Source organism: Acanthopagrus latus, chromosome 21 (genome assembly GCF_904848185.1).
Source record: "Acanthopagrus latus isolate v.2019 chromosome 21, fAcaLat1.1, whole genome shotgun sequence".
Lineage (NCBI taxonomy): Eukaryota > Metazoa > Chordata > Actinopteri > Spariformes > Sparidae > Acanthopagrus > Acanthopagrus latus.
In genome coordinates, this window is record NC_051059.1 from 20711476 (window position 1) to 20735213 (window position 23738).

At 46.1% G+C, this 23738-nt stretch overlaps 1 protein-coding gene across 4 annotated transcripts in view; it reads left to right on the plus strand.

The window, feature by feature from the left end:
• The first annotated feature begins 10804 nt into the window (after positions 1-10804).
• The window catches only part of gpc1b (glypican 1b), a 76883-nt gene continuing 63949 nt past the window's right edge, over positions 10805-23738 (plus strand). The window contains exons 1-3 of one of the 4 annotated variants that reach the window (XM_037084344.1): positions 10805-11099; positions 15177-15430; positions 15579-16127. In XM_037084344.1, the coding sequence (XP_036940239.1) occupies positions 15968-16127 (160 nt within the window). In that variant the 5' untranslated portion in view covers positions 10805-11099; positions 15177-15430; positions 15579-15967. The remainder of the gene's footprint in view (positions 11100-15176; positions 15431-15578; positions 16128-23738) is intronic. The other 3 variants (XM_037084343.1, XM_037084345.1, XM_037084346.1) reach the window with 3 other exon arrangements.

Consider the following 23738-nt stretch of genomic DNA (forward strand, 5'->3'; position numbering starts at 1 on the left):
AATGGGTCGGGATGTTTCAGTGTATTATAGTTTAGGTAAAGACACACACACACACACACACACACACACACACACACACACACACACACACACATTGCAAGGAGCTGTGTGGTCAGTGAGTGTAACTGAGAATTCGGGGGACCTGAGGTCACAGCTGCTCAGCTGTCTGTCTGGGCTATTTTAAACAGTAGCACACATCAGCGCTTCTGTCCCACTGGCTTGGCCGAGTCCACACCTAAACGTCCTCTCACACACACACACACACACAGAAATTGTTCTTGCCTTCGTAAAAAAAAGTCGATCTAACAGTAACTCATGCATTCAGAGATGAACCGCAGTCGCATCACACGCTGGTAAAAAACAAAAAGAAGTCTTGAGATGCATAACTGTGTTTTCTAACAGATGCTCCCTGAAGTCAAGCTGATTGTGCGGGGAGCGCGGTGACAGCGGCGGAGCGAACGCCCCCCCCTCCTTCCCGAGATTGTCTTACCTTTTCAGCCCAAGGATCAGAGTGATAAGCTTGAACTAAAAGGAGGGGAGGAAAGGAAGGAGGGGAGGCACTGGAAATAGCTTTTCAAAGACGAACAATTGGGTGAGGTAGAGGGGAAACGGAGGGGGGACCTGCGGCTCCGATTAACCACAGCTCTCCTCCTTGGGTTTCAGTCATCAGCTGTATCCATTCCCCTCTGCGCAGAGCTCCCTATGCCCTCTCAACGGGCTAACGCAAGCTGTCACTGCCAATTCTCCCTCTGTCACCAATTAGCATTATGCTCAATGAGCTCTTGAGTTAACTAATTGAGTCCAATTAGACAAATTTTTGACATGGCAGACCATCAAGAGGAGCCTCAGCGGCTCTGGCAGAGATCAAATCTGCAACAGGGACACAAGAACTTTTGCTTGATTCCTCCTATTCACTGATTGGCCTCACTTGTCAGTCCTGTTTCCCATCATGCACCGTGCTGCTGGCAGAGGGCAGGTAAACAAGTGTTCGGAGGTGTTACACTCCTGGCAGCTACCGTGGCGTTTCTGTCATTTCCTGTCTGAGTGTGGGAGAAACTGTTGTGGGACAATGCTCAGCAATTTGCTGCTGACTGAAGAAATGTTATAAAAACACAAAAGACACAAAACAAGAATACATGCACAAACCAACATTTGTAAAAGTGTAAGAGTGCAGGAGCTGCCCTGCACTCAGCAGGCAGCTCCCCTCTGGCAAGTGGATGTGTACGAACACAGCGCCGAATATGAACGCAGTAATGCAGAACAGCCATTCAGCTGTGCAATAATCGCAGATCCCACAAGAATCCCAATTTATTCTGCCTGGTATGAAAGACAAACAGAGACCAACATGAACCTCCCGCACCGCAAGCCAGAGCGCTGGGCGTCTGGCAACGGGCCGCCCTTTCCGACCGCTCCGAGGACACCCACGGGTGAAGGAGGTTTACTGGACTTCACCAGCCGCCGCTGACTGTGCGTCAAAACAAATGAGAGGGAGGCGAGGAATCATCCCGGTCAGAGCAGCGCTGAAACTTTTCTCTGTAAAAAAGCAGCTCCGGCGAGACAACATATGGACGGAGCTCACGGAGCATCGGCGTGTGCTCACTCGCCAGTGTTTCTTCTCTTTATACTACGCAGACTGAAGCAGGTTCTAAGCCAGAGTAAACAAGCCTGCGTTGCTGTGGCGGCATCTCACTTGTAAACCTGTGTAATAACACTTTAATGCCAAGAATTTCACTGCAGTTGTTTCAGCGCTTGCCAAGATATATGGGCAGGAGAGCTCGTAGAAGCTATGATGTGCTAAGAAAACAGTCATCAAAATTCAGTTGGTATAGGGTTTATGTGTTATCCAGCTATCTAAAAATGTCTTCAAGCACTAAAAAAGAATACCTCAACAGTCCCTGTTTGACTGAAATGTAGCCTACTTGGTGATCGTGTCTTTTATTAAATTTAATGTGATTTATATTGACTAGAAAAAAGATACATACACCTTCTGCAGTGTAAGCAAAGCTTTGAAAGACACCTAGATGTCTTTGCACCTGCGAATAAGCCAAGAAAAAAAGCTTACGTTCTGCCATGTCAGCTGCAGCACTAATAAATCGTAGTTGCTCCGTCTGAAATCATTCTCTCTGCATAGTTACGTTTCCTGCCAAGAGGAGAATTCCACTTTTTACAGTCTCATATGTTTCCGATTTCCTTAAATGATGTATTTCATCTAATTACAAAGAAATAAAACGTGGATCGCAAGTTTTGTTGATTTACAATCATAAACTACTAAGAGAGGGCTTCATTACTACATTAATGCATTATAGTCTTAATACCTTCCACATTCACATGATACGCACATGATACGCTTCGTCCGTAGACGATATTCACACGGTGGACATTTTCCTCAGGGTGGGAAGTTCTCATCCTGGGATTATGTTGCTCTGCCGTGTTCCAGGCTAGAGGACGTGTAAACTCCGGGAATCGGACAAATTGTTCTCATGTCCCTGCTTACCGATCATCAGGAACTGAAAAGAAGATCGATAGTGAAAATAGTGAGGGGACATCAAGTGTTTCTCGATGTAAAGCAACATATTTGATAACCAATTAGCTAATGTTAACATTCAACCTCATCCTAGCTAAAATTACAGTGTGATTTTATCCATGCGTTTCACTTCCAGGCTTAACTAAATTATACATATGGAACATTTTGAATTAATTCCGCCTCTCTCTTCGTATCTTGTTGCACTACCAAATGGTTATGTTAGCTAGGATGTGGTTGAACACTAACATTAGCTGTTGTGTAATAGAAGCTAATGGGATGTAAAACGTGTGTTTTACTTTCAAATATGGCATGATGTGCCTTTTCACTGTCAAACTTATTTTAAAGGTTAAAAAAAAACAAAAAACGTTAAAGGGTCGCTTATTTGCAGTGTGCACCTTGAAAAAGTAATCTGATTACTGATTACTCCTTTAAAAAGTAACTTCGTTACATTTCTGATTACTCATTTTTAAAAGTAACTAAGTTAGATAACAAGTTATTTTATTAGTTACACTGAGCCGGTGCTGCCGCCCCTCGCTCCAACATAAACACTCAGCGCGGCCTTCAAATTTCTCTCCATCTCTGCATGTTCCTTCTCCAGGTAGGAAGAAAAAGATGTTCTGTGAGGCAGCACGGCACTGATTGTAGCACTGATCTGGTTTATTATGGCACCAAACAAGGGCGAGTCAACCGCGTTCAAGCGCAGCATTTCTGTCAGCTCTGAATGCATACTGGTGAGTGTCCAGGCTGGCAGGGATGCTTAATGTCATGTGCTGTAAAAACAGGTTCTCAAAACAATTCATCAGTCACCGATCAATCCGGAGGCAGTGAAATGATTACAACTTTGCAGATTCTGGACTCGAACCCATCGGTATGACACTTGAGCGTCCCACCAGGAGCATGATATGAGAGGAGAAAGGCCACTATGCGAGTATGGTCTGTTGGAGGGGAGATTGCTGACGTGAACTGTCTTTGATCGGTCTTTGTTTTACTGTGTTCTACAGTGCTGCTGCAGTAATTTGCGCCTTTGCAAAAGATTTCATAAGTCTGTATATTTGACCTACTGATACAAATTATCGTACGCAATAGGCAGGGTGCACATAGACGGTGATGCAATTGCCCACAAAAGACTGGGTGTTGTTCCCTGGCCTGTGAAAGGAACAGAAGAACCGGATAAGAACAAGTTGTCATTAAAATGTATCGTGTCTTAATAAGGCCACGCAGAGGGGCCGAACATTAGTCACCATGGAAGTCTGGCTGTTAGGAAAACAGATTAACTATGTTGCCGCATGACAATGGCCAGCCGGGGAGAAATGTGGCCCCGCTAGCATGGGCCCCCCGTTCCAATTAGACCTGTGGGGTCTGCATGTGCCTGTGTGTGTGTGTGTGTGGTGTGAGGCGTGATTGAGGAGTTTAAGAAGGAGTTTGTGTGTGTGTTGTGTTGTGTGTGTGCGTGTCTGTCACATGTTCAAGGCTGGCCAGCATCTCATGTCGTATTCTCTGTCAGGCTCGCTCTGTTTGGCATGCTACCGGCAGCCTGCTTCCTTATGTCCCGGAGATGGATGAGCACTGGTGTGAATGTTCCACGGGCTCCCCTGGGTGCCATTCCACCTTTCCAACTCTCTCTTCCTCTCTCTCCTTCTCTTTCCATCTCTATCAGGTTAGGACTGAATTCAGACATTCCCCCTGTACAATGATTCCGTTTGCTGATCTGTTTTTCTTTTTGTTTTTTTTATCAATTTAATACTTCTGTTTGTCTCGTCAGGGAAACATCCCATGCATTTGTGATCTGATCACCTGACATAAGTGTGTTTTACTGGCATGAATGTTACATTTGGAGCGTGAATGTTATATACATGTGTGTTGTGTACACACACATGTGTGGGACCCAGGATGAATGAGCATGCTGGCGGTCAGGAGCATCATTGATTGGCTCTGATTAGGGATTCAGGGACGCCTGCTGCTGTCCGATTCTGTAGATCATGAGAGAGGAGAAATCAATGTTTCAGGGCCTCTGGGCCCTCGCCCTCATACATCCTCATACTTACATGGATAACACATATTCTCCCCTCCTCATACCAGACAGGATTTGGATTACAGTAATGACACTCATAACACATTGCTGGCTGTTTTGTCGACTGTTGGGTGAACAACAGTCCAGTGCATATTCTCAAGTACTCCTGTAAGGACACATACGCCAGATCAGCAGACAAATACTCGCCTCCCATTCTCTTAAATTCTATACGAGCGAAGGGGCGAATAAAACATTCATGTCCAGCGGTGGAGCAAATTCACATCTTGGCTTCCCTGTGAGGTTCAACATTTGGGAGTGAGGTGAGAGCGAAGGGGTTGGGGGTCAAAGCAGCAAAGCATTTAACATGTAGACATAGAAAACAAGAACAAGGATTTGCAAAGCTGGCAACCAACAGGTAGCTTAACATCAGCGCCAGTGACCTCACTAAAGCCCCGTCCTCTCAGATGGGAGGCCCACACAGACCTTAGTATTTGCTCATTTTAGCATACCTGCAAAGAAGACATAAAATAAAGGTGTAAGAACTCTTTTTTTTGCTCAGACGACAGCCCCCTCCCCCCACCAGGCAGAGAGGTAAAGCTCCTATTAGTCATCCACCAAACTTCTGGTAAGACAGTAAACATGCAAAGTAACAGAGTTTTAGATGAATCTCTTCACACAGATGTCTGCATAGGAATGCTGAGTTTGTGGGGGTCAAGATGTTGGTATCAGAAGTGGGTTGTTCTGGTTTCCATTTGCAGTCTAAGTGGTATCGACCAATTACATCTGAGTGGGCTTTGGTTTCATGCAGGTAAACAGTTCGTGCTGAGAGCAAAAGAGTCAGAGTGCATTGGCAAAAAGAAAAAAAACAAAAAAAACCTAAACGTATCTTGGAACCCATCGGCTATTGTCTGGCAACAGTTTCTCGGCTAAATCATCGTCAGACGACAGCCGTTGTGTTCCAACAATTTACTGGAATTGATTGAGTTATGCTTCATGATGCAACAGTGGTTACAGGGAAATGGCAAACAGATTGTCCTGATTCTAAGTCCTTAACCCTAATTTGAAACTATTTATCAATAAGAACTTGTTTTTCGCTCACTTTGGTACATGAAAACTTTGTTCACAGCAGAGAATGTGCCTTGTCAATTGCTCCAGTGCTGTGGAGGCACTGTTCAAGGCTCAGTTCCAGGTAATATATTTTATATTACAAACAGCGCCCACCAGGTTGGACTGCGTTTGAGCACCAAGCATCGATGAGGTTAACACAGACTCTGTGCTCTGTCTGCTCAGAGCTCGGTCTGCCCGTCGAGTGCAGCTCGGTCGGGGATGTTGTGGTGGAGGCAGGCCTCTGTAAAGATGTGGCCGCACCGGTCTCTTGATTGCCTGGCCAACCCTGAGTTCTATTTGTTTGGTGGCCTTTTGTTCCAAGTCAAAATGTCCATTATTTAAAACCATTTGGATTTTCAGGCAGCAGAATACGACAGGTGAAGGTTTTTTACAAAAAAAAAAAAAAAAAATGGCAGCAGCATTAATGCTGAGATGATATCATGGCCGAGTCAATTTCAAATAAAACTGATTTTACTCGACCTGAATTTAGATACCCTTATTAGGGAAATAAACCACTGCTCACCGACTCCAATCTACAAATGTATTCAAATACCAAGATGGAACAAATTGGAACTGATAAAGATCTAACAAGAGTCTGACTGTTATTTGAATACACTGGTGTGTTGAGACCTTGTCCAGGAGACGCTCTTCTTGTCAAACGATGAGTTCAAATAGTCTTGCAATTACAAATGATGACTGATCACAGTCCTTCCCTTTCTGAAGAAATCCTCTCACTGTAGGTCCCCGTGTTAAACAAGCATGTGCGCATCACTGATTATGACAGCGTTACATGCTAAGCACACCCTTGTTGTTGTTGCTGTTGTCAAGAGGCTCATTTGCATCAATTATGAGGCATTTGCTCACTTCTGGCTGCAGGAGATGCAGACGCAGCGTTACGTCTTCATTCGAAATCCAACAAAAGGTGGACTGTTCCTCTGCAGACAGATTTACAGGCGAGATTGGTTTTACAATCCAGTTTACAGCGCCACGTGAAGCGAGCGCTGAGAAAACCGTCCTTTTAAATTGCATTCCCCATTAGCAGCTTCAACTCTGATCAGACAGGCCGACGGAGAGACGCTCTAGACAAAACCACTACCAAAGCTTGGTGGCTTTCAGAAGTTGAGTTTCTTAAGATGGAAAAAAAATACATTAAATAAGTGTGGAAGCTGGCAGTTTCAAGATTAGTCCTTACACAGTCACTTACTGTCTGGTGATCAAACTGAGTCAGCGCTGACGCTTTACACTTCTTATGCAGTCTCTCTCATTAAAAAGCAAATTGGAGAAAATGTGAAGAGGAGCAGTGTGATGAAACACTTCTGTACAGGGGAGGCCTGAGAGGAATGCTGAAGGAATGTGTGGATATTCTGAAGTGGCAGTGGGAAAATAATGAAGGACTCCTCACAGGGGGCTGAGAACCACACGGAGATGTGGCCTCCCACTGTTTCTGAAGGCCCACGTGGAGGGAGACGCTGCCAGTCTGACTGAGGATCCGCCCGCAGAAAAACCTGAGGAAAGTTGAGGTTAGTTGACTCTGGACCATTCGCAGGCATCAGATTCAAAAGGAGACGCGTGGCCTGTTCCTTGTGTTATGATACCAAGGTTGCCGTCAAGGTCACCCCTAGGAAAAATATTATCCAGCCGTGTTATTTTCGTCGCAAACGGACCCGGAGGTTACCGCCACGAAATTGAATAATTATACAGAAATATGTATTATATGTCAAGGAAACAGTTTCTGGCGCGAGATTTGGTCACGAGAGGTCATCTGAACCTCGCAGTTTTTTTGTCATCGCTTCCCGTGAGTTTATGAGTTTTCACAGCGGGAGGCAGATGAGGAGAGCTGTTCATTTATCCTTTAAGACACATGACGAATAGAGGAGGTGGAATATTTATATGAGAACAGCATGCAGGCAAATGAAGAGAATAATTGGATGAAGTTGGTGCAGGAGCGAGGAGACGCCGCTGCCAGATGGGGAGAGTCTGCCGCCGTGTATCAGAGGGCGAGATAAGAAAAAGGCCAGGGTCTGATTCTCTTATTTAATAAGTCTGCATAAATATTATGTGCGCTTCCTTTTATTGTCTCTGCGATTGCATAAGCTACAGTAAAGGACAAGGATTAAAGCACTGCAGTCAGTGGCAATTATTCAGATTTAAGTGGAGTCTGTATTAGATTTAATGCCCTTGCGTCCTGAGTAATGTCTGATGGAGAGTCAGGTGATGTTTCATAGTCACAAAACATTCATGGAGCTTTGCGGCAAATCAGTGTTGCACCATTCTCCTGAACAGCCCCCCCATCAAGTAGATGATCAGTGAAGGGTCAAGCTTGTTCACCCACCATGAGGATGAGGACCATGCTACCAGTTTTAGCTTAGCAGCTAGAGTGGAGGATTTTCGTCGAAGGGATCTCAGAGCTGTTACCTTTTAAAACAAGTCCCTATCTCCATATCGGCAATAATATCAATTAATCAAACTGATTTTTCATATTCAACAGCAAACATCCCATTCAAAACTTGATAAATGAAGTCTGTGTAACACCTTAAACTGTATCAATCCCTGTCTGACACATACAGAAGAAGAGTGTATTAGCTCCACTGCCCATCTCCAATCAAGATCTGATGTCCAACTTTAACTCTTCCTCCCATTTAAGGGGGTGAGTTAATAATGACAAAATTCTCATTGTTGGGTGAACCTCTCCTTTAAGTAATATGCATATGCACAGGCTTAAGGTCGGGCTGATCTGAACTACTTTGCACTCTGTTGGGCTGTTTAATCGGCAGCAACGCCTCGCATTCTCCAAAAATCATCATCGTTTGTTGCATCGCTGTCCTGTGAGAACGAAGGACACCTCTCAAAAATCAACTCTTGCTTTTGTTTAGCTTCGTGATGATGCATCTCTTGGCTCATCCGAGAGGTTGAGTTGTTTTAAATTGTTTATTTAGCTTAAGAGGAAGCGAGGAGAGTTTTCTCAAGAAAATAAAGGAACACCGTGTCCTTCTTTTTATCACGAACATTCCCGTTCAGAATTGCCACATTTGGAGGTATGTGGTTTTCCCCAGAAAAAGGAAGGTATTGAAAACTTCAGCTGTCAGGTGAATGTATCGGAAGAAAAGAGCGCCACATCTGCCTCTGAGATAAAGGTACGCAGTTGAGCAAAGTGGAAAATACTTAAAAGCGCCATACTTGGGTAAATATACTTACATTCCACTGCTGATTTTTTTTTTTTTTTGGTGCATGTACTTAAGGTTTTTTTTCCCTTCCTGTGTTCGTACTTGGAGAAAACCAGAGTGTGCTCAGATTACTGAACAGAGATGCCAGGATACCCACAGAGACATACAAAAAAGCACAGCGCAACACACCACGGGAAGCATTTCTCATCCGCGACAGGAACAACCCCAAGAATTCCAAGATCCGACCACGCCGGCCATCGCTTGTTTTCACGTAATTCTAACCCTTTTTTCTTCTCACTCCCGTCCTCTGAAATCTGTTTATTTCATCTGCAGTGCTTCATCCTCGCCACTTTGAACACATAATCCCTCCCTGCTAGTGTTGTCTTTTTTCCCTCCAACTCGCATTTCTGTCACTCTCCCCGAGTCATCCGTCATCATATTCTTCCCCTCCTCATCTCCCCCTCCCCTCCTCTCCTGCCGGTTTCCCTCGCTATTTCTCAATTTTTCTCTACAATGCTATCTGTCAACCCTTTGCACTCACCATCAACATTTCTCCTTCCCCTGTCATCATCCGTCTCCGGCAGCTGGGGAGGTATGTGGAGATATGCAGATCGGCTGTTTGTGGAGGCCGTGTTTGCACAGACAGACAGCCACTGGGTAAACGTGATCAAGGGATGATGCAGCGCGGCAAAATGGCAAAGGGACAGGCGGGGAGGAGGAGGAGAAGGCAGGGTGTTACAACAAGTCTGAATTTAAGTTTCACGCATGGCAGGGTTTTTAACAGGTGGGGGGGGGGCGGCGAGGATCGCGTGTTCCCATGAGGGGGTTGGATATGAGCAGGAAGACGGGTGTTTACGAGAGAGGGCAAGCGGCGAGGTGGACCGAAGAAAAAGAGACAATGAACGAGAAACGGGGAGGGGGAGAGATAGACCCGGTGAGTAATGTCCATGCACTCAAGCAGCCTGGCGAATGTGCTGAACTCAGGCTAATGGTTGACATAAAAAACCCCAGAAAACGAGGCAGAATCGATGCGAGGCCGGTTTTAAGGGTAGAGGACGCAATGATCTCCCTGCGAAGGCCGATTACGTCTGTGGAAACGACACGCTGGTATTCAACGTGGAAGCCCAGCTGAGACCCGGCAGCAGCCAATCCTGCTGCTCCCTCACTGTGTCACTGTGTGTGTGCATGTCTGGCTTCCACCAGATCTGGATGTCGTCTGCTCTTTTTGTCATTAAGGTCTTCATAAAACTGTTCTCTGGGCTGCGATGCTGACTTCGAAGAGGAGATTTTAGACTGCCTCACTATATACAGTATGTGGATACCGGCACAAGTGCAACCCACGACAGGATTTACAATGTAAAAGTTCCACCCTTCCCCTTTATGTGTTAATGTCTGCTCCCTCCGCTCCTCCCAAGCAATATTTAAAACTGGTATGGGAAGGTAAGTGCACCTGCATTGTTGCAACAGTCATCTCCCCTCTGGCTGCTCCACAATAAAGATGTTCTAGTGGCTTGATGGAGCTGTTCAGTCGCCGCCAACAGATGTTTCATGCAGCAGCACATTTCCAAATCTCTCCTGGTTGCAGAGAGAAAAGAGAGGAGATAAGAGCACACTTGGGTCTCGAGTTTGACAGCAGCGAACTGTTGCAATCAGTAAATTAATCAGCCAGTGCCGTATTTTCACCTGCGCAACGCTGTGCAGCCTCCTGATGCCCTCGTAGGACAGAAACACAAAAAGCATTGCACATTATTGTCCTTCTTGTACAGGATTTGTTCAATAAGCCCAAGTGAATGGGTCAAATTGAAGAAAAGACAAATATATTTTCCTAACTTCGACTCTAAGATGCTCGACATTGAAGAGCCATCCAGCCATCAGTTTTATAGCCCCTAGTCCCAGACAGTTTTCCTTCCTGCCTTTCACACCTGATACAAATGAACGGGTCGTTATCAGACTTCAGCAGAGCTTGATGACGAGCTGATCATTTGGCTCAGGTTTGTTGGAGCAGGGAAACACCAGAGGTCTGAGGATCAGGATCGAAGAGCCTGACTTTTCAAGCGTTCCAGGGGTCTGGAGTCAGTCCCAGCTTTCGTCACTTGGGGCAGCAGTAGCTCAGATCATAGGGACCAAAGAGAGGTGGAGAGGTGCCAGTTCGACTCCTGGGCACTGTGGAGCATATCCCCACATAGCTGCCATTAGCAAGTTAGCCCAGTTAGCCGTGCATGTAGCACTTTGGGGACTGCTAATATTTACACCGTCAGCAGAAGAGCTTTGAACTTGGACTCGTAGCTAGCTGGTAAGCATGCTAACTTAAGTAGTTATCCAACACATCACAGAGATATGACGTCAAAACTGCTCTTCCTTCACATTCATTTTTCTTTGTTTTTGAATGATTTCTGCTAAAATGTGCCCCTTTACTGCTTGTGTTATAGGCCGTGTTTGTCAGTGTGTGTGTATATTCAAAGAACTGTGTGTAAAATGAAATAATAATGACAGCAGGGTGAAGACATGGGGATTAATAAAATATGCCTTACTCCTCTTTGAAGTTCAGGTTACGTGAAGCTCCAGGTTAAAGATCTTGAAGTCAGCTTTCTAGAAATTAGGCCTCCAGAGCTTAAAGGACCACTGTGGGAGATTTGGAGGAGAAATTCTGAAAACTCAGAATTTTAATAAGGACGTCATGATACAGAACACTGTCTGAAGCTGGAAAGGTGGCAGGCCGGTGTGTTTATTCAGTCCAGGAAGATCTTTCTCTCCTCGTTAGAATTTACTCGCCGGAACTCCATAGTGCTCCTTTTAACCAGCAGCGGAGGCTGTCGGTGCTGTAGTCAGCACCACGGGAACATGAGTCACTGCATGTGAAGGTCCACTGTAGTGAGCGCGAAAGAGCAGCACTGAGAGCCGTCTCTTTGACAGGGCTATACTTGGCCGCTGTAACTAAATGTGGATGAGGAGTGGAGTAGCTACGGTCCAGGCACTGCACATATACATAAGAAGCATACACTTGTGAAGTTGTGTTATAATAATTAGTTCTTCCCCGTTCATCTTTGAAAGTATGAGAGTCTTTCCTGAAACGAGCGGTGAAACATCTGCAGCGTTTCTGTGTAGAAGCGGTGTAAGTTTCACTGGAGAGCCTCGTCGCGCCCCAGAAAACGCCCGCCACATAATTGCCGCATGTGTACACTAATCTGACAGTTGCTCAGTCCTATACGCTCTCTCACCCCTTTGCCCTCCTCTCGCTTTGCTCCCCCCCCCCAAAAAAAAACCCAGCATCCTGCTCCTCATTAGAGGGCCTTTCATGGTCAGAGCCAATAAAACATCAATGGGTGGCAGCCCCAAGAAAACATGGCTGTTTTTGCGGCTTTACTGAGCGTTAATTGCTCGATCCCTGTGCGCCCAGACAGTGGAAGGGGCCGATCGGCTCCTCCGACGGGACTGCAGAACCTCTGGCCACATGTGGGCCACAGTCAGACACATAAACTCGCATAGCTGCCTCCGACACACGGCAGGACAAAAAAAAAAAACAAAAAACGTGCACGGACACACATAAAGGTCATGCATACACATAGCCGTATATAACGCCGACAGAACATATTATCACACGCACACACTTTGAGGCCACTAGACTTATTAACCTCTGGCCACATGTGCCTAACTCTGCCCCCCCGTGTTCCACCAGAGGCACAAGAAAAGCAAAATACACAGGATAAAAAATTGCAACAATCACACAGTTTCCACCTCGAGTAGAGTGATAGTACCAGATTTTTGCTGAGTACACATGGACAGGCTGTAAACGAGAACAACACTTCACACTGCGGAACCGACGTGTAATTCATGCCTACTCGTTTCAGGAGTTGTAATAATGGCAGCGCATTCGTCAGTTAGCGATATGCGGATCCGCGCTGTCCTCTTTTGTTTGGACTCATCCAGTCATGAGGAGCAGACTAATTATAGAGTAGCATCTCCTAATGTATTCATAAACAATGTCCGCCTTCATAAATAGAATGATTTGGGAGGCAGGAAATGACCGCTCATCCCATGTGGCTCCCTCTCTCTCTCTTCTGTCTCCTCTCTGCTAGCTCCTCGCTTTTCGTTTTGTGTCTCACCGTCGCGTGACGGCTGGTTATTTCAGGGCCGCGGCTGAGTGTATTTTTTCTCCACGTGTCACCGCGATAATGCGCCGTGGCATCTTCTCCCACAAACAATCCTTAAAAAGCATCTCCCGCAGGAGCGACACCATCAAACGCCGTCTGATTCAATTTCACACACAGCGACGACTGAAGGGGCGGGGTGGGTGGGTGGTGGGGGGGCATTATTTTAAGTGAGAACGCAGGCACGAGCCTTTGTTGCTACAACACAGCTGTCCGAGATGTAAGGTCCAAAATCGCAGAGTCACTCCACATCAGCTGAACAGCTTATAGGTCTGCAGCATCACAGGAAGCATGGTGCACTTTGTGGACGACTTCCTGTTTTTACCTGAACTGAGATGCCCAGTCACAGAGGAGGAAGTGAGTGCAAAGTTGGCAGCTCTTAAAGTCAACTGTTGCTTCACAGGAAGAGGGCAGAGGGTTTCAAACCAACCTGAGTTGAGTGAGCGTTTATCTCTTGCATACATTAAAAAAAAAAGGAGAATTTCCGTTTGCAGAGGAAGGCTACATGAATCTCTCTAACATTAAGTCACCACCAGTCATCACACTGTGAGGGAAACGGTGGTTATCATCACAGTTATGTTGCTAAGGTGCTACCATGCTGTGTGAGAGAAGGCTTAGTTGTTGTGTTGGAGCTTGTCAACAGCAACAACAACTCTCTGCCTGCTTCCTGCGGCTGCTCGCTACAATATTAAACACATTCTTAATGTGCAGATGCTCAAAGTTCACCTGGAAGTAAAAATGCTGTCAGTATCTACTCATCCCCATGACGAGTCCCCGAGTTCAGTGTCGCAGTCCACAAAACATTTCTTTACAGCCTTATTAAGACATTATTTACAGCCTTTTGTCAGCTGAGGTCTCCACTGCAGCTGCTAAGTGTTAGCGCGCACCTCGACTTGACCTTGCGTCGAGGGTGTAAATAGCATCTCTTCAATTCATCTTGGGATCTGAGGGTCGTCCGGAGGCTTGGATTACTGTACAGATGAGCTGTATAGAGCCATTTCATGTTTTTCTTTTTATGTCCCCATCGACTGCATTTGTTAAGGAGAGCTGTGCAACGTTCTTTTACTGAAAGGCAAGATTTAGAAATGTTTTGTAGACTGCTTAACTTCATCCCACTCTCCAACGGCACTGAGCTTTGGAAGATAACGACTTGAATTTTCATTATTCGGGGTGAACTTACCCTTTAAGTTTACAGAGGCCTAAAACTGTCTTCAAACTATCTCCTTTGGAAAGAGCATTCGAATGGTAAACATCTGAATTATTTCTGAAAAACTAAGGATGAGTTGTAAACACTCTGCTGCCTCCGGTCATGACGAGGCACCAGCTCACTCTATGTGGGAACCAGGAGCCACTGTTCCTATTAGATGTAATGAATAAACTGAAAAAATGCCCGGCATGTATGAAATGTAGCCTGTTTCATAAACAAAGCACTTCCTTTAGAATTCACCAAACAAAAAAAAAAGAAAAAAAAAAAGAACCCACTTAGACAAACAGGCTTCCCACAGGAGAGGCCGAGAGAAGGCTGGATGGGAAAGAGCAGGAGACACAGAAGGAGAATTCTTATAGGTTTTTATCTCGTGCTGAAGGGGAGCACAGTGCGTTAGTAACAACACAACACAACACACGCACACATACACACACACACACACACACACACACACACACACACACACACACACACACACACACACACACACAGAGGCAGAGAAGCCGAGATAATGAAGGCATTCAGCAGGTGACAGGTGAACTCAACAGCACCGGGCAGGTAGCGACTTGTAGTTTAATTGCACCTTGAGGAGCGACATGGCGCAGTGCATAGTGCGCAGTTACAGTCGCATACAGAGCGCACGAAAGGCACTCAGCGCTTGACCGTACTGGCGGATGGGTTTACCTGGAAGAAGAAAAAAAAGGGGGTGGGGGGTCGAGGGTCACGCCCACAGTTCACCTGTGACACCTGGCTGCTGTCAGCGGCGCATTCTTTCACAGTGAAGCACACCAGCTTCAGTGCGCCAAACACCCACGTACACACTCCGGCCTGACGCAAACTGCACATGACAGATGCCTCCTTTAAAAATAAATTTAAAAAAAGCTGCAGTAATATTATTCTGAAAGGTGTCTAAAAATAATATTTAGATGAGACAGAATGTAACGGAAATGGCAGGAGGAACGCGAAACCTCGTCTACTCTTTCTCTCTCCCTCTCGCTCCCTCTCTCTCTCTCAGTCTCTCTTCCTCTCTCTCCCTCTCGCTCCCTCTCTCTCTCTCAGTCTCTCTTCCTCTCTCTCCCTCTCGCTCCCTCTCTCTCTCTCAGTCTCTCTTCCTCTCTCTCCCCCGCCTCCTCGTCATTCCACAGAGTGGCAGCGCTGGCATAGCATCGTTCAGAGAACCCTGAGCTGGAAACGAGCTGCGGTGCCTGCCTGCCTGCCTGCCTGTGCGCACCTCTTCCCTTCAGATCCCTCCCGGGGCCGTCACAGCTGGTAGGTGCGCCGGGGCGACAGAACCTGGCTGCTCCGCGTCAGCGCAACACGCTTGCCATTTTCCGACTCCAGTTATTTCAGCTGGTTACTGCTTAACCTAATTCTCTCACCTCCTGCTTCTCTCCCCTCCTCTCTCTCTCTTTTCTAGGTGAACCGAAAAAAAAAAACAAAAAAAAAAAACAACACTCTCCCCAAAACAGTGGATTTATGAGCCAGGAGCTCTGCGCTCATCCTGCGCACGGCGTGAGAAGATATCTGGGGAGAGACACTGAAGCTCCCGTCCGCTCCACATCGGCTCGGGACCTCTGCTGCGCTGTGAAGAGTCGCTCCTGTGCCGTGCAGCAGCGCACTGAAGGGGCAGCGGGAGGAGATAAAGGAAGGTGGAGGATATTTTACGCACAGCAGCACTCAGTAGCTCTGTTTGACACGCGGCCACTCACTGGGAGTCTACTGACCCGCTGTAGGACTCAATACAAGTCGGATTTTTTTTTTTTGTTGTGCACTTGACCACAAGTCCACATACAGCAGTCGGCTGGGATGGATTCCTTCATCATAGCGGCTCTGGCTGTGTGCTCTCTGACGGCACCAGTCTGCGGGGACAAAGGCACCAGCAAAGCCCGGAGTTGTTCGGATATCCGGCAGTTTTATAGCGGGAAAGGATTCTCCCTGGATGGTGTCCCCCAGGCTGAAATATCAGGTGAGCTCCTCTATTCATTATGATTATTCTTTAAATTCACCCTGTTGCGGTCATGTTGCGCGCACTCCAAAATCTGATCTTTACCCCTGAACCCCCCCAAAAAAACACACGTCCAGGATCCTCCAGAACTCCACATTAACTGTTCTGAATGGTCCTCTTACTGTGTTCAACGCGCCTTGCAGCACCATACAGTCGCTATAAACTCAATGACACTGAGAAGCATAATCCCTCTGCAAGTCCCCCCTAGGAATGTGAGTCTATTTTGGGGCCAAAGTCGCACCTGCAGCAGCACCATTTATTGTATCCACAGTAAGTGTTGGTGTGATCTGACATAATCCTGAAGAAATGACTGATTGTGGGTGTGTGTGTGTTTGTGCTTGATGCAGTTTTGCACACACTGTAACTTAAAGATGTGTCTTGTTCAGCTCGAAATGAAGTATATTGATACTCGCTTGCTGGAAACTGGGTTTCTGTCTTCGTGCCTTTTTGAATCTGCAGCCTCACGCTCACTTCATGTCACACGGCGAGGCAGAGGAGTTATTACCTGAGATGAAACACAGCTTTGAAAAGATATTAAGGGAGTACAGACATGTCACGGACGAGCCTGTCTGTTTTGATCCCTCGATTGAGAAATATGTGAGAAAGCCCCTTTAAAATCTCTCACGCTTGACTTTTTTTTTGGGGGGGGGGCAGATGCAGGATCTGCCTCCCCATCGCTCCCCCCAAACACACCCTGATCTTTCATCTTCCCCTCCCCATAAGCCGCCTGCCCCGTCTTCATGTGGGGGAAATTCTTCCCAACAAACTGTCGGCCAAGTCACTTGACCATGCGCTGTGGAGACGATGCTGCTCACTGTGTCATTGGCCTGATGTCAGACAGTCACAAGCCCCTGTGTGTGCAGTTCAGATGATTACACGTGTGCCTCTCTTGGAATTCAGTGCAACGCTTTCACACACACACACACACACACACACACACACACACACACACGCACACACACACAAGGTTTACTGCAATTTCAGGTTCTACAGTTACAGTGTCGTACATGCATGGACAAGACAGGAGGCCATGACTGCGAGCGCTTACACAACCACTTTCCAGTGCACGGATTCAAAGGAAATAAAGTCCATTTTTAACTTTTTTCTTTTTTTATTCCCTCGCCTCAAAGCTGTAAGATGGGAGGAAACGCAAGGAACCATTTTCTGCGAGTGCAACGCAAATATTTGAAACGATCCGAGCAGAGACGTGTGCGGTGTTACATGAGGAATCTCGCTCCGGCGGCTCCCTCTGTCACACTGCTACAATCTGATAACCCCTCTCCTCAAACATCCCCTCCAGACTCTGCGTCAGTCACCTCCTCTATGTCGTCCGATCCATTCTCCACACAGCGCCGCACCGCTGTGACAGCAGATAAACTCCTGTGATGACAGCGATGTTTGTCCATTAGTGCACACGGGATTGGCCATGAGACACGCGAGGGCTGACTTTTTTTTCCGCAGCATTCGCACAAAGGTCAAACACTGGGGGATGATCCCAAAGTAGAAACTGCTATATTTTCTGCACTATGTCGTGATGGGGGGGTTAACGGATTGTAGGTTATTTCCCTTCAGTTTCTGGACAGCTACACCTGCAACAGAGATGCTGGAACATTATGAGGAACATGAAATCTGGAGCAAAGTTATCCTGATCCCTCCCCGGTGATTGCACTGATAAGATAGGAGGAGAGATTACAAGATTTTGAGGGTGGGGCGTTAATGTGATGAAACTATTAGCTCACATCTCTGTGCCATATATCATAAGGCAGCCAGGGGTTGAAGTCGCAACTGGACACTTCTAATTTAATTGATTGACCATACTGAATAAATCATCTGACAGAATTAACGCTGGCCCCCGGCCCCCTTAGAAATCCCCTTTTCTTCCAAATGTCTGCAATCCATAATGCGTTAAAGAGCAAATCTGTCTTGTCATGACACCACCTATTCCTCTTGTTGCATTCCGAGTACGAGGGAGAATAAGGGAGTGAGGCGGACCGGATAGAGAGCTGAGAGAGGGAGAAAGAGAGATGGTAGAGGTGGTGGTGGGGGGGATTTGGCTTTGACAATATTTCTCCCCCGTGTCCCCGTCTCTTGGCTCTCGAGCATAAATAACCGCTCATCCCGCTCCGGTCTGGCATATTAAACACCTCAGTAAAAATATGAAAGCTTTAATTTATGCCTCCAAATTATGAGCCACCTGAATGCTGCGGACGATCGCTGACATTTGCAAAAGGATATTTCCCGCGGTAACGTATCGGCAGGGCCCCCGACTCAAGGTCATGCACTGAGGGCATCACCTTGACTCACGTCTACAGTCAAATCACTTTTTGAATTCTCTTCAACACTGCTGCGCGATGTACGAAACTCCTCGGCGAACATACCTACCGCGCAAAGAAAGTCTCATCTGCTATTTACCTGCTTTTCTCAACATGTGAGGTAAAGCAAGACACCCTCATCCCACTGATCACGCTCAGTCAGCGGTGAAAGAAGATTTCCCAGATATTGCTCTCGCATCGATACGCCTCATGTAACAACTCGGTTCGGTCCCCTCCTGTTCTTAAGTAATCTGCACCGGAGGGGGAAAAAAAAAGAAAGCCACGTGGAAGAAAGCTATCGAGCTGAGGGTGAGCTGTTTGTTATCGCTGTGTCGAGGCGCTGCTCGCTGGACCGCGGCGACGGCATCAGTTGAGGTGGAAAAATGAGAAGCGACGGCTCGGGAGTGATCAGGTGAGCTGATTGATGCACCTGAAGTGATGATGCTAGTTTAACTCCATCGAGTGTAATCAGTTTTTTGGACACTGATTTTTTTTTTTTTTTTTTGGCTCGTCGTCGTTTACCGAAAACGGATGATTGATTTTTATGAGGCTCATCCGTCTCCTCCCTGCACTGCCCCCTCCCTGTCCCGCCCCATCATTACAGTCGTGATGACTTATCTTTTTGTCTTTCAGGGGGATGACATTCTTCATCTCTCTGTGTCTCTCTCTCATCGCCTCTTAAGGAGAGAGGCGCCAGACGCTCTTTGAAAGCAGCTGGCAGCCAATGAGTGCTAGATGCTCAATGTCACGGAGGCCTACACAAAGAGACAAGCTGCATGAGACATCTGCAGGAAAGGCTAGTAGCGCTTCGGTGTGGCGCTGGCTTTTCCCATGCTGTATTTGTGTTGTTGTTGATTGCCGGTTGCTACAGGGCCGTCTGTGAGTCGCTCAAGTGTCATCCCTAACCAGCGTTTGGCTAATGATACAGTGGGATTGCTGCTCACCAGGCCTGCTAGGAACCGTTGTAGACTGGAGACTGATTTGTGGCTGGAAATATTGGGCCGATCAGTGTGGCAGCCCACAGCGAAAAGTATGGGAGTAGAAAGTATGTTTTGAGCTGAGCAGCTTCACTGTGGAGCCGGGTGCACTGCAAGTCTCGAAAATGTGCAAGAGCTGTAAAAAAAAAAATAAGAGCTAAAACAGAGCAGGACGGTTTTCACACACCGGGTGGAAAAAAAATCTCCCCCAGCGATTTCCTCACCTCTTCGACTGAGGCTGATGATAAGGTAATGGCTGCCAGTGTGGTAGCTTCCCTCTTCACCACTTTGCAGCCAAAAGGTTAAATGGAGATGGCTGCGAGCCGGAGAGAAGCTGCGAAAGCAAAAATACAAAGTCAAAAATATGCTATATGAGAAAACAACTGACCCAACATCCAACCCCTCCACTAATGGCCCATCCACTTGAGTTGTGTGTGTGTATGCTCTTAATCTCTGTGGATATACTCAGACAGTATCTGTATATCTACCACCACTCTCTATTAGCTTAAGAACCTCCAGCTCCACCACCCTTTCGTGATGCTGCTTCACCTGCGGAGCGCTCCTTCCTTTTTATCTTGTCCCCTCAGCAATGCGCTTTGATGCCACTTAGGATTATAAAACACGTGTTGACAGTGTTTTCTGACATCGCCCTGTTAAAAGTGACGCCAAGCTCAATTGTGTCTCCAAATGTCCAAAGTACCGGGCACGAAGACCCCTGTGATGGACATCAAGCAATCGTGTGTCATAGTTGAAAAGTAATAGCGATACTCTGTTTACAGATGGACATGTCATTAAATTAGACATAATGATAGTCAACCTCTCTACTTTTAGACATACATCTTGTCACATAACTGTGATGGCGCTTGTACTTTTTGTGTTAAGTTCCTCATTTAAAGTACTTTTGGGGGTTGCTGTATCCCACTGGCAGTAAACAAGCAGAGAGAAGCAGCGGGGAAGGACGTGTGATCTGGGAAATTGCAATTACATGGTGAGCAACTTAAAAGCCCCATACGCACAAGGATAACCCCGTCTGGGTCATTTTTTTTTCTTTTTATGTAAAAGCTATAATCTCATGAGGTCGGACGTCATGATGTTTTCATAACACTTTTAATATGGCGTGAGTCGGAGCTGAATGGCATCATCTTAATGAGCAATAAAGGCTACACAACAGCAAGGTTAAACAGGAAGCGAACGAAAACAAATGCCGTCTTCTCATCTGTATGAAGGGTACTGTAATAAAGGATTACATTTTTTTCTCAAAAAAAAAGAAAATGTAGAAATGATTTTAGATAGAAAAAAGAAAATTAGAAAAAAAGATTATATACATATATTACCTCTTGCCTGTAGTACTTTTAAACCATCTGGTTTGTTTTGGGTGTGAGATTCCACATTTTGGAGATGTTGGCTGTAGAGATGTGGCGCTCTGCTTCTAGTGTTTCATGTGCCAAAATTAGCATTTAGAAAACTCATCTCAGCATTAATCTCTCTTTCCTGTGATATGAGTCTGTAGTTCAGAAGAGAGAAAAATAGTTCCTACATTACAACTGCTCATAACAAGGTCCTAGTTGAGTATCCGGGTTGTGATTTTTCTGGACACATTGCAGTTGAGTTTTTTCACCATCACAAGCTAAGTGCCATCTCGCTCCGTTACATTAGAGAAGAGAAGTCAGATATCTCTACAGTCTACGGTATCTCCAAACCTCGGCAACTCACACCAGTAGATGAATAAAAAGCACTTCAGGTATGTGTACTTTTTAATTTTGGGGTGAACTGTCCCTTTAGGTTGTCAAAGAGAGTCTTCCCTTAACCGTGCTGAGAGAAAAACTCCACCCCGAGCACCCTACTTTATTTACATTTTCATTCATGCCAGCTGCATGGATGACTGGGAAAGGACCAAACTTTAACCAAAAATACTAAGTACTGTGTGTGTGTGTTTGCGTGTGTGTGTCGAGATAAGCTCGCAGTTTTGTCATTGCGGGGCCGTTCTGGACAGTAGCCTTATCTCCATCCCATTAATATCCCCGCTGATGCGCTGCTCTTATTCTCCATAGAGCGGATAACTAATTGATCGCAACTGAATTACATATTGCCGCCTTATGAATGGAACTCATTAACCGACTTGGAGATAAGAGGGGCCGCAGCTTATTTGAAGGTTAATTTCGGCCCGAAGCCCCGCGCGCATCTGTTGTTCTTCCCCTCGTGGATGGATTAAAAGCAATGGCAACAGTTGTTTCTGTATCACAGCTTGCAGGCTCATAACTCTGCTGCAGTTTTGAAGTGTGTGAATCCCTGCATCTGGGCTCCTGTCTGTGCCTGTCCTGTGTGTGTGTGTGCGTGTGTGTGTGTGTGTGCGCGCATGTCTCTCTCTGTGTATGTGTGTGTTTGCTTGCCAACTGAATATGCTGGAGTTGTTAAAATGCTGAAGTCAGTAAGAAGCCTCTTGAAGCATTAAGCCATAATGGGCTGCAGGGAGCATGAAACAGACCACAGTGTGTTTGATGTTCACCATAGAGCGAGGGAGAGAGAGGCAGAGGCATGGAGAGAGAGAGAGAGGGCCGATGGACTGCTGACTTTGACTGGCCCTGGTCTGCTTTGGTTTTGCTGCTCCGCCCTGTGTTGAGCTAAATGTAGGAAAAAACGAAGTAAAACGGAAGAAAGAAAAAGAAGTGGTGGAGTCAAAATGGTTAAAATCTAAAAAGAACAAAACAAAACAAAAAAAACAAAAAAAAAATGCGCTTGTGTAATCGATTTTGTTCCCAGGCCTCTCACAAACATGCTAACCTGGAGGACAGTCTGTCTAAACATGTTTAGTTGCTCTGAACTTTGCGTCATATGGGAACTTTTTCACAAGTTGCACAGTTGCCTGTTTTTCAAGTAAAGTAGTCATCTCAGACTGACTCCGCTTTTGGGCAGGCAGTTTAAAGGAGACTCGTTTTCAGGCTCATCGTTTTATTTTTGGATACTGCTAGATTAGGATTACCAGTTTAAATGCAGTTTTCTCATACAGTCTAGTGCTGCAGTGCTGTATTCTCCCTCTGTCTGAAACGGTCTGTTATAGCTCCTGTCTCTTTAAGGCCTGATCCGCTCTGATTGGTAAGCTCACACAGGCCTGAGCTACAACTGCAGCAACAGAGCAGCTGGGCAAAATAAATTCTTACTTATATAGAAATTATGCAAATGTGTGACATGGAGAGGTAGCATGATGTCACAAAGTCATGTAACTACTGACAAGGCGTTTAAGGAGCAGTGTTTTTTGTTGGAGAGAGGAGCCTCTGTTGGTGCAGACTTTAACCTTTTTTCACGCACAAGAATGAAAAAAGCATAACTCCTGTAAAGGATTACTATGTAAGAACTTTGGATGAAACATAAAAACAAATAAGAGACATATTTGATAGAGTGGGAAGAAGCAATAGTGTCAAAGTCAAAGAGGAGTGTGTATAATGTTGAAAAGATAGTTAATGAAATTAGCATGCTAACCAGTTAGCCCCTGCCCAGGCCCAGTCCAAAGGTCCCCAATGCTCTGAGTTCAACCGCCGAGACAGCTAGCTGACCAGCTAACTGAGCTAACTAGCCAGCGGTAGCTACAGTGAGCAGCAATTACCAGTTAGTTTTGAATTTAAATTCAACAGGTGGCCAGTTCTTACGTACTGCATGTGATAAAAGAACTGCAACTTTCCGACCAAAGCCAAGAAAAACAGTCATATGCTCACATCTAATATGACTCATTTTTGGGGACGTAAAAGCTGACAAGAGCTGTCACTATTTTCCTTCAGATGTCTTGTGACTAATTTAGGAAATTGTATAAAAAGTAGGAAATTGAGGTCCAAGAGAGGCTGGGTGATTGCTTTTCAGAATACAGTGTGCTGCCTTGACAAGTTCGAGCCGCCTCCTCTCTGACCGGCGTGTGCTTCAGCTGGTCGCCACACCTCTCCTCTGCTCTTTCCTCTCCTCATGAGCTCCTCATGTCTTTTTGTTCCCTGTCACTCGTCTAATGCGAGAGTGGGAGTTCACACGTATAGCCCTCCCTTGGCAAAACTGGCAGAAAGAAAGAGAGACAGAGAGACACAGATGACAGCATAGGCCGGTCTCTCTCTCTCTCTCTCTCTTTTTTTTGTCACCACAGGGGATTGCAGTGTCATTACAACAGGCGTATGTGTGTGTGTGTGTGTGTGGCATGTGTTCCTCTGAGGGCTGCAGTGTGTCGGTGTGTGACTCGTCTTTTGTCTTCAGAGGAATTGGCTGTGTTGGCTGGATGGTGGCTGCAGATGTGTGCGCATGTGCCT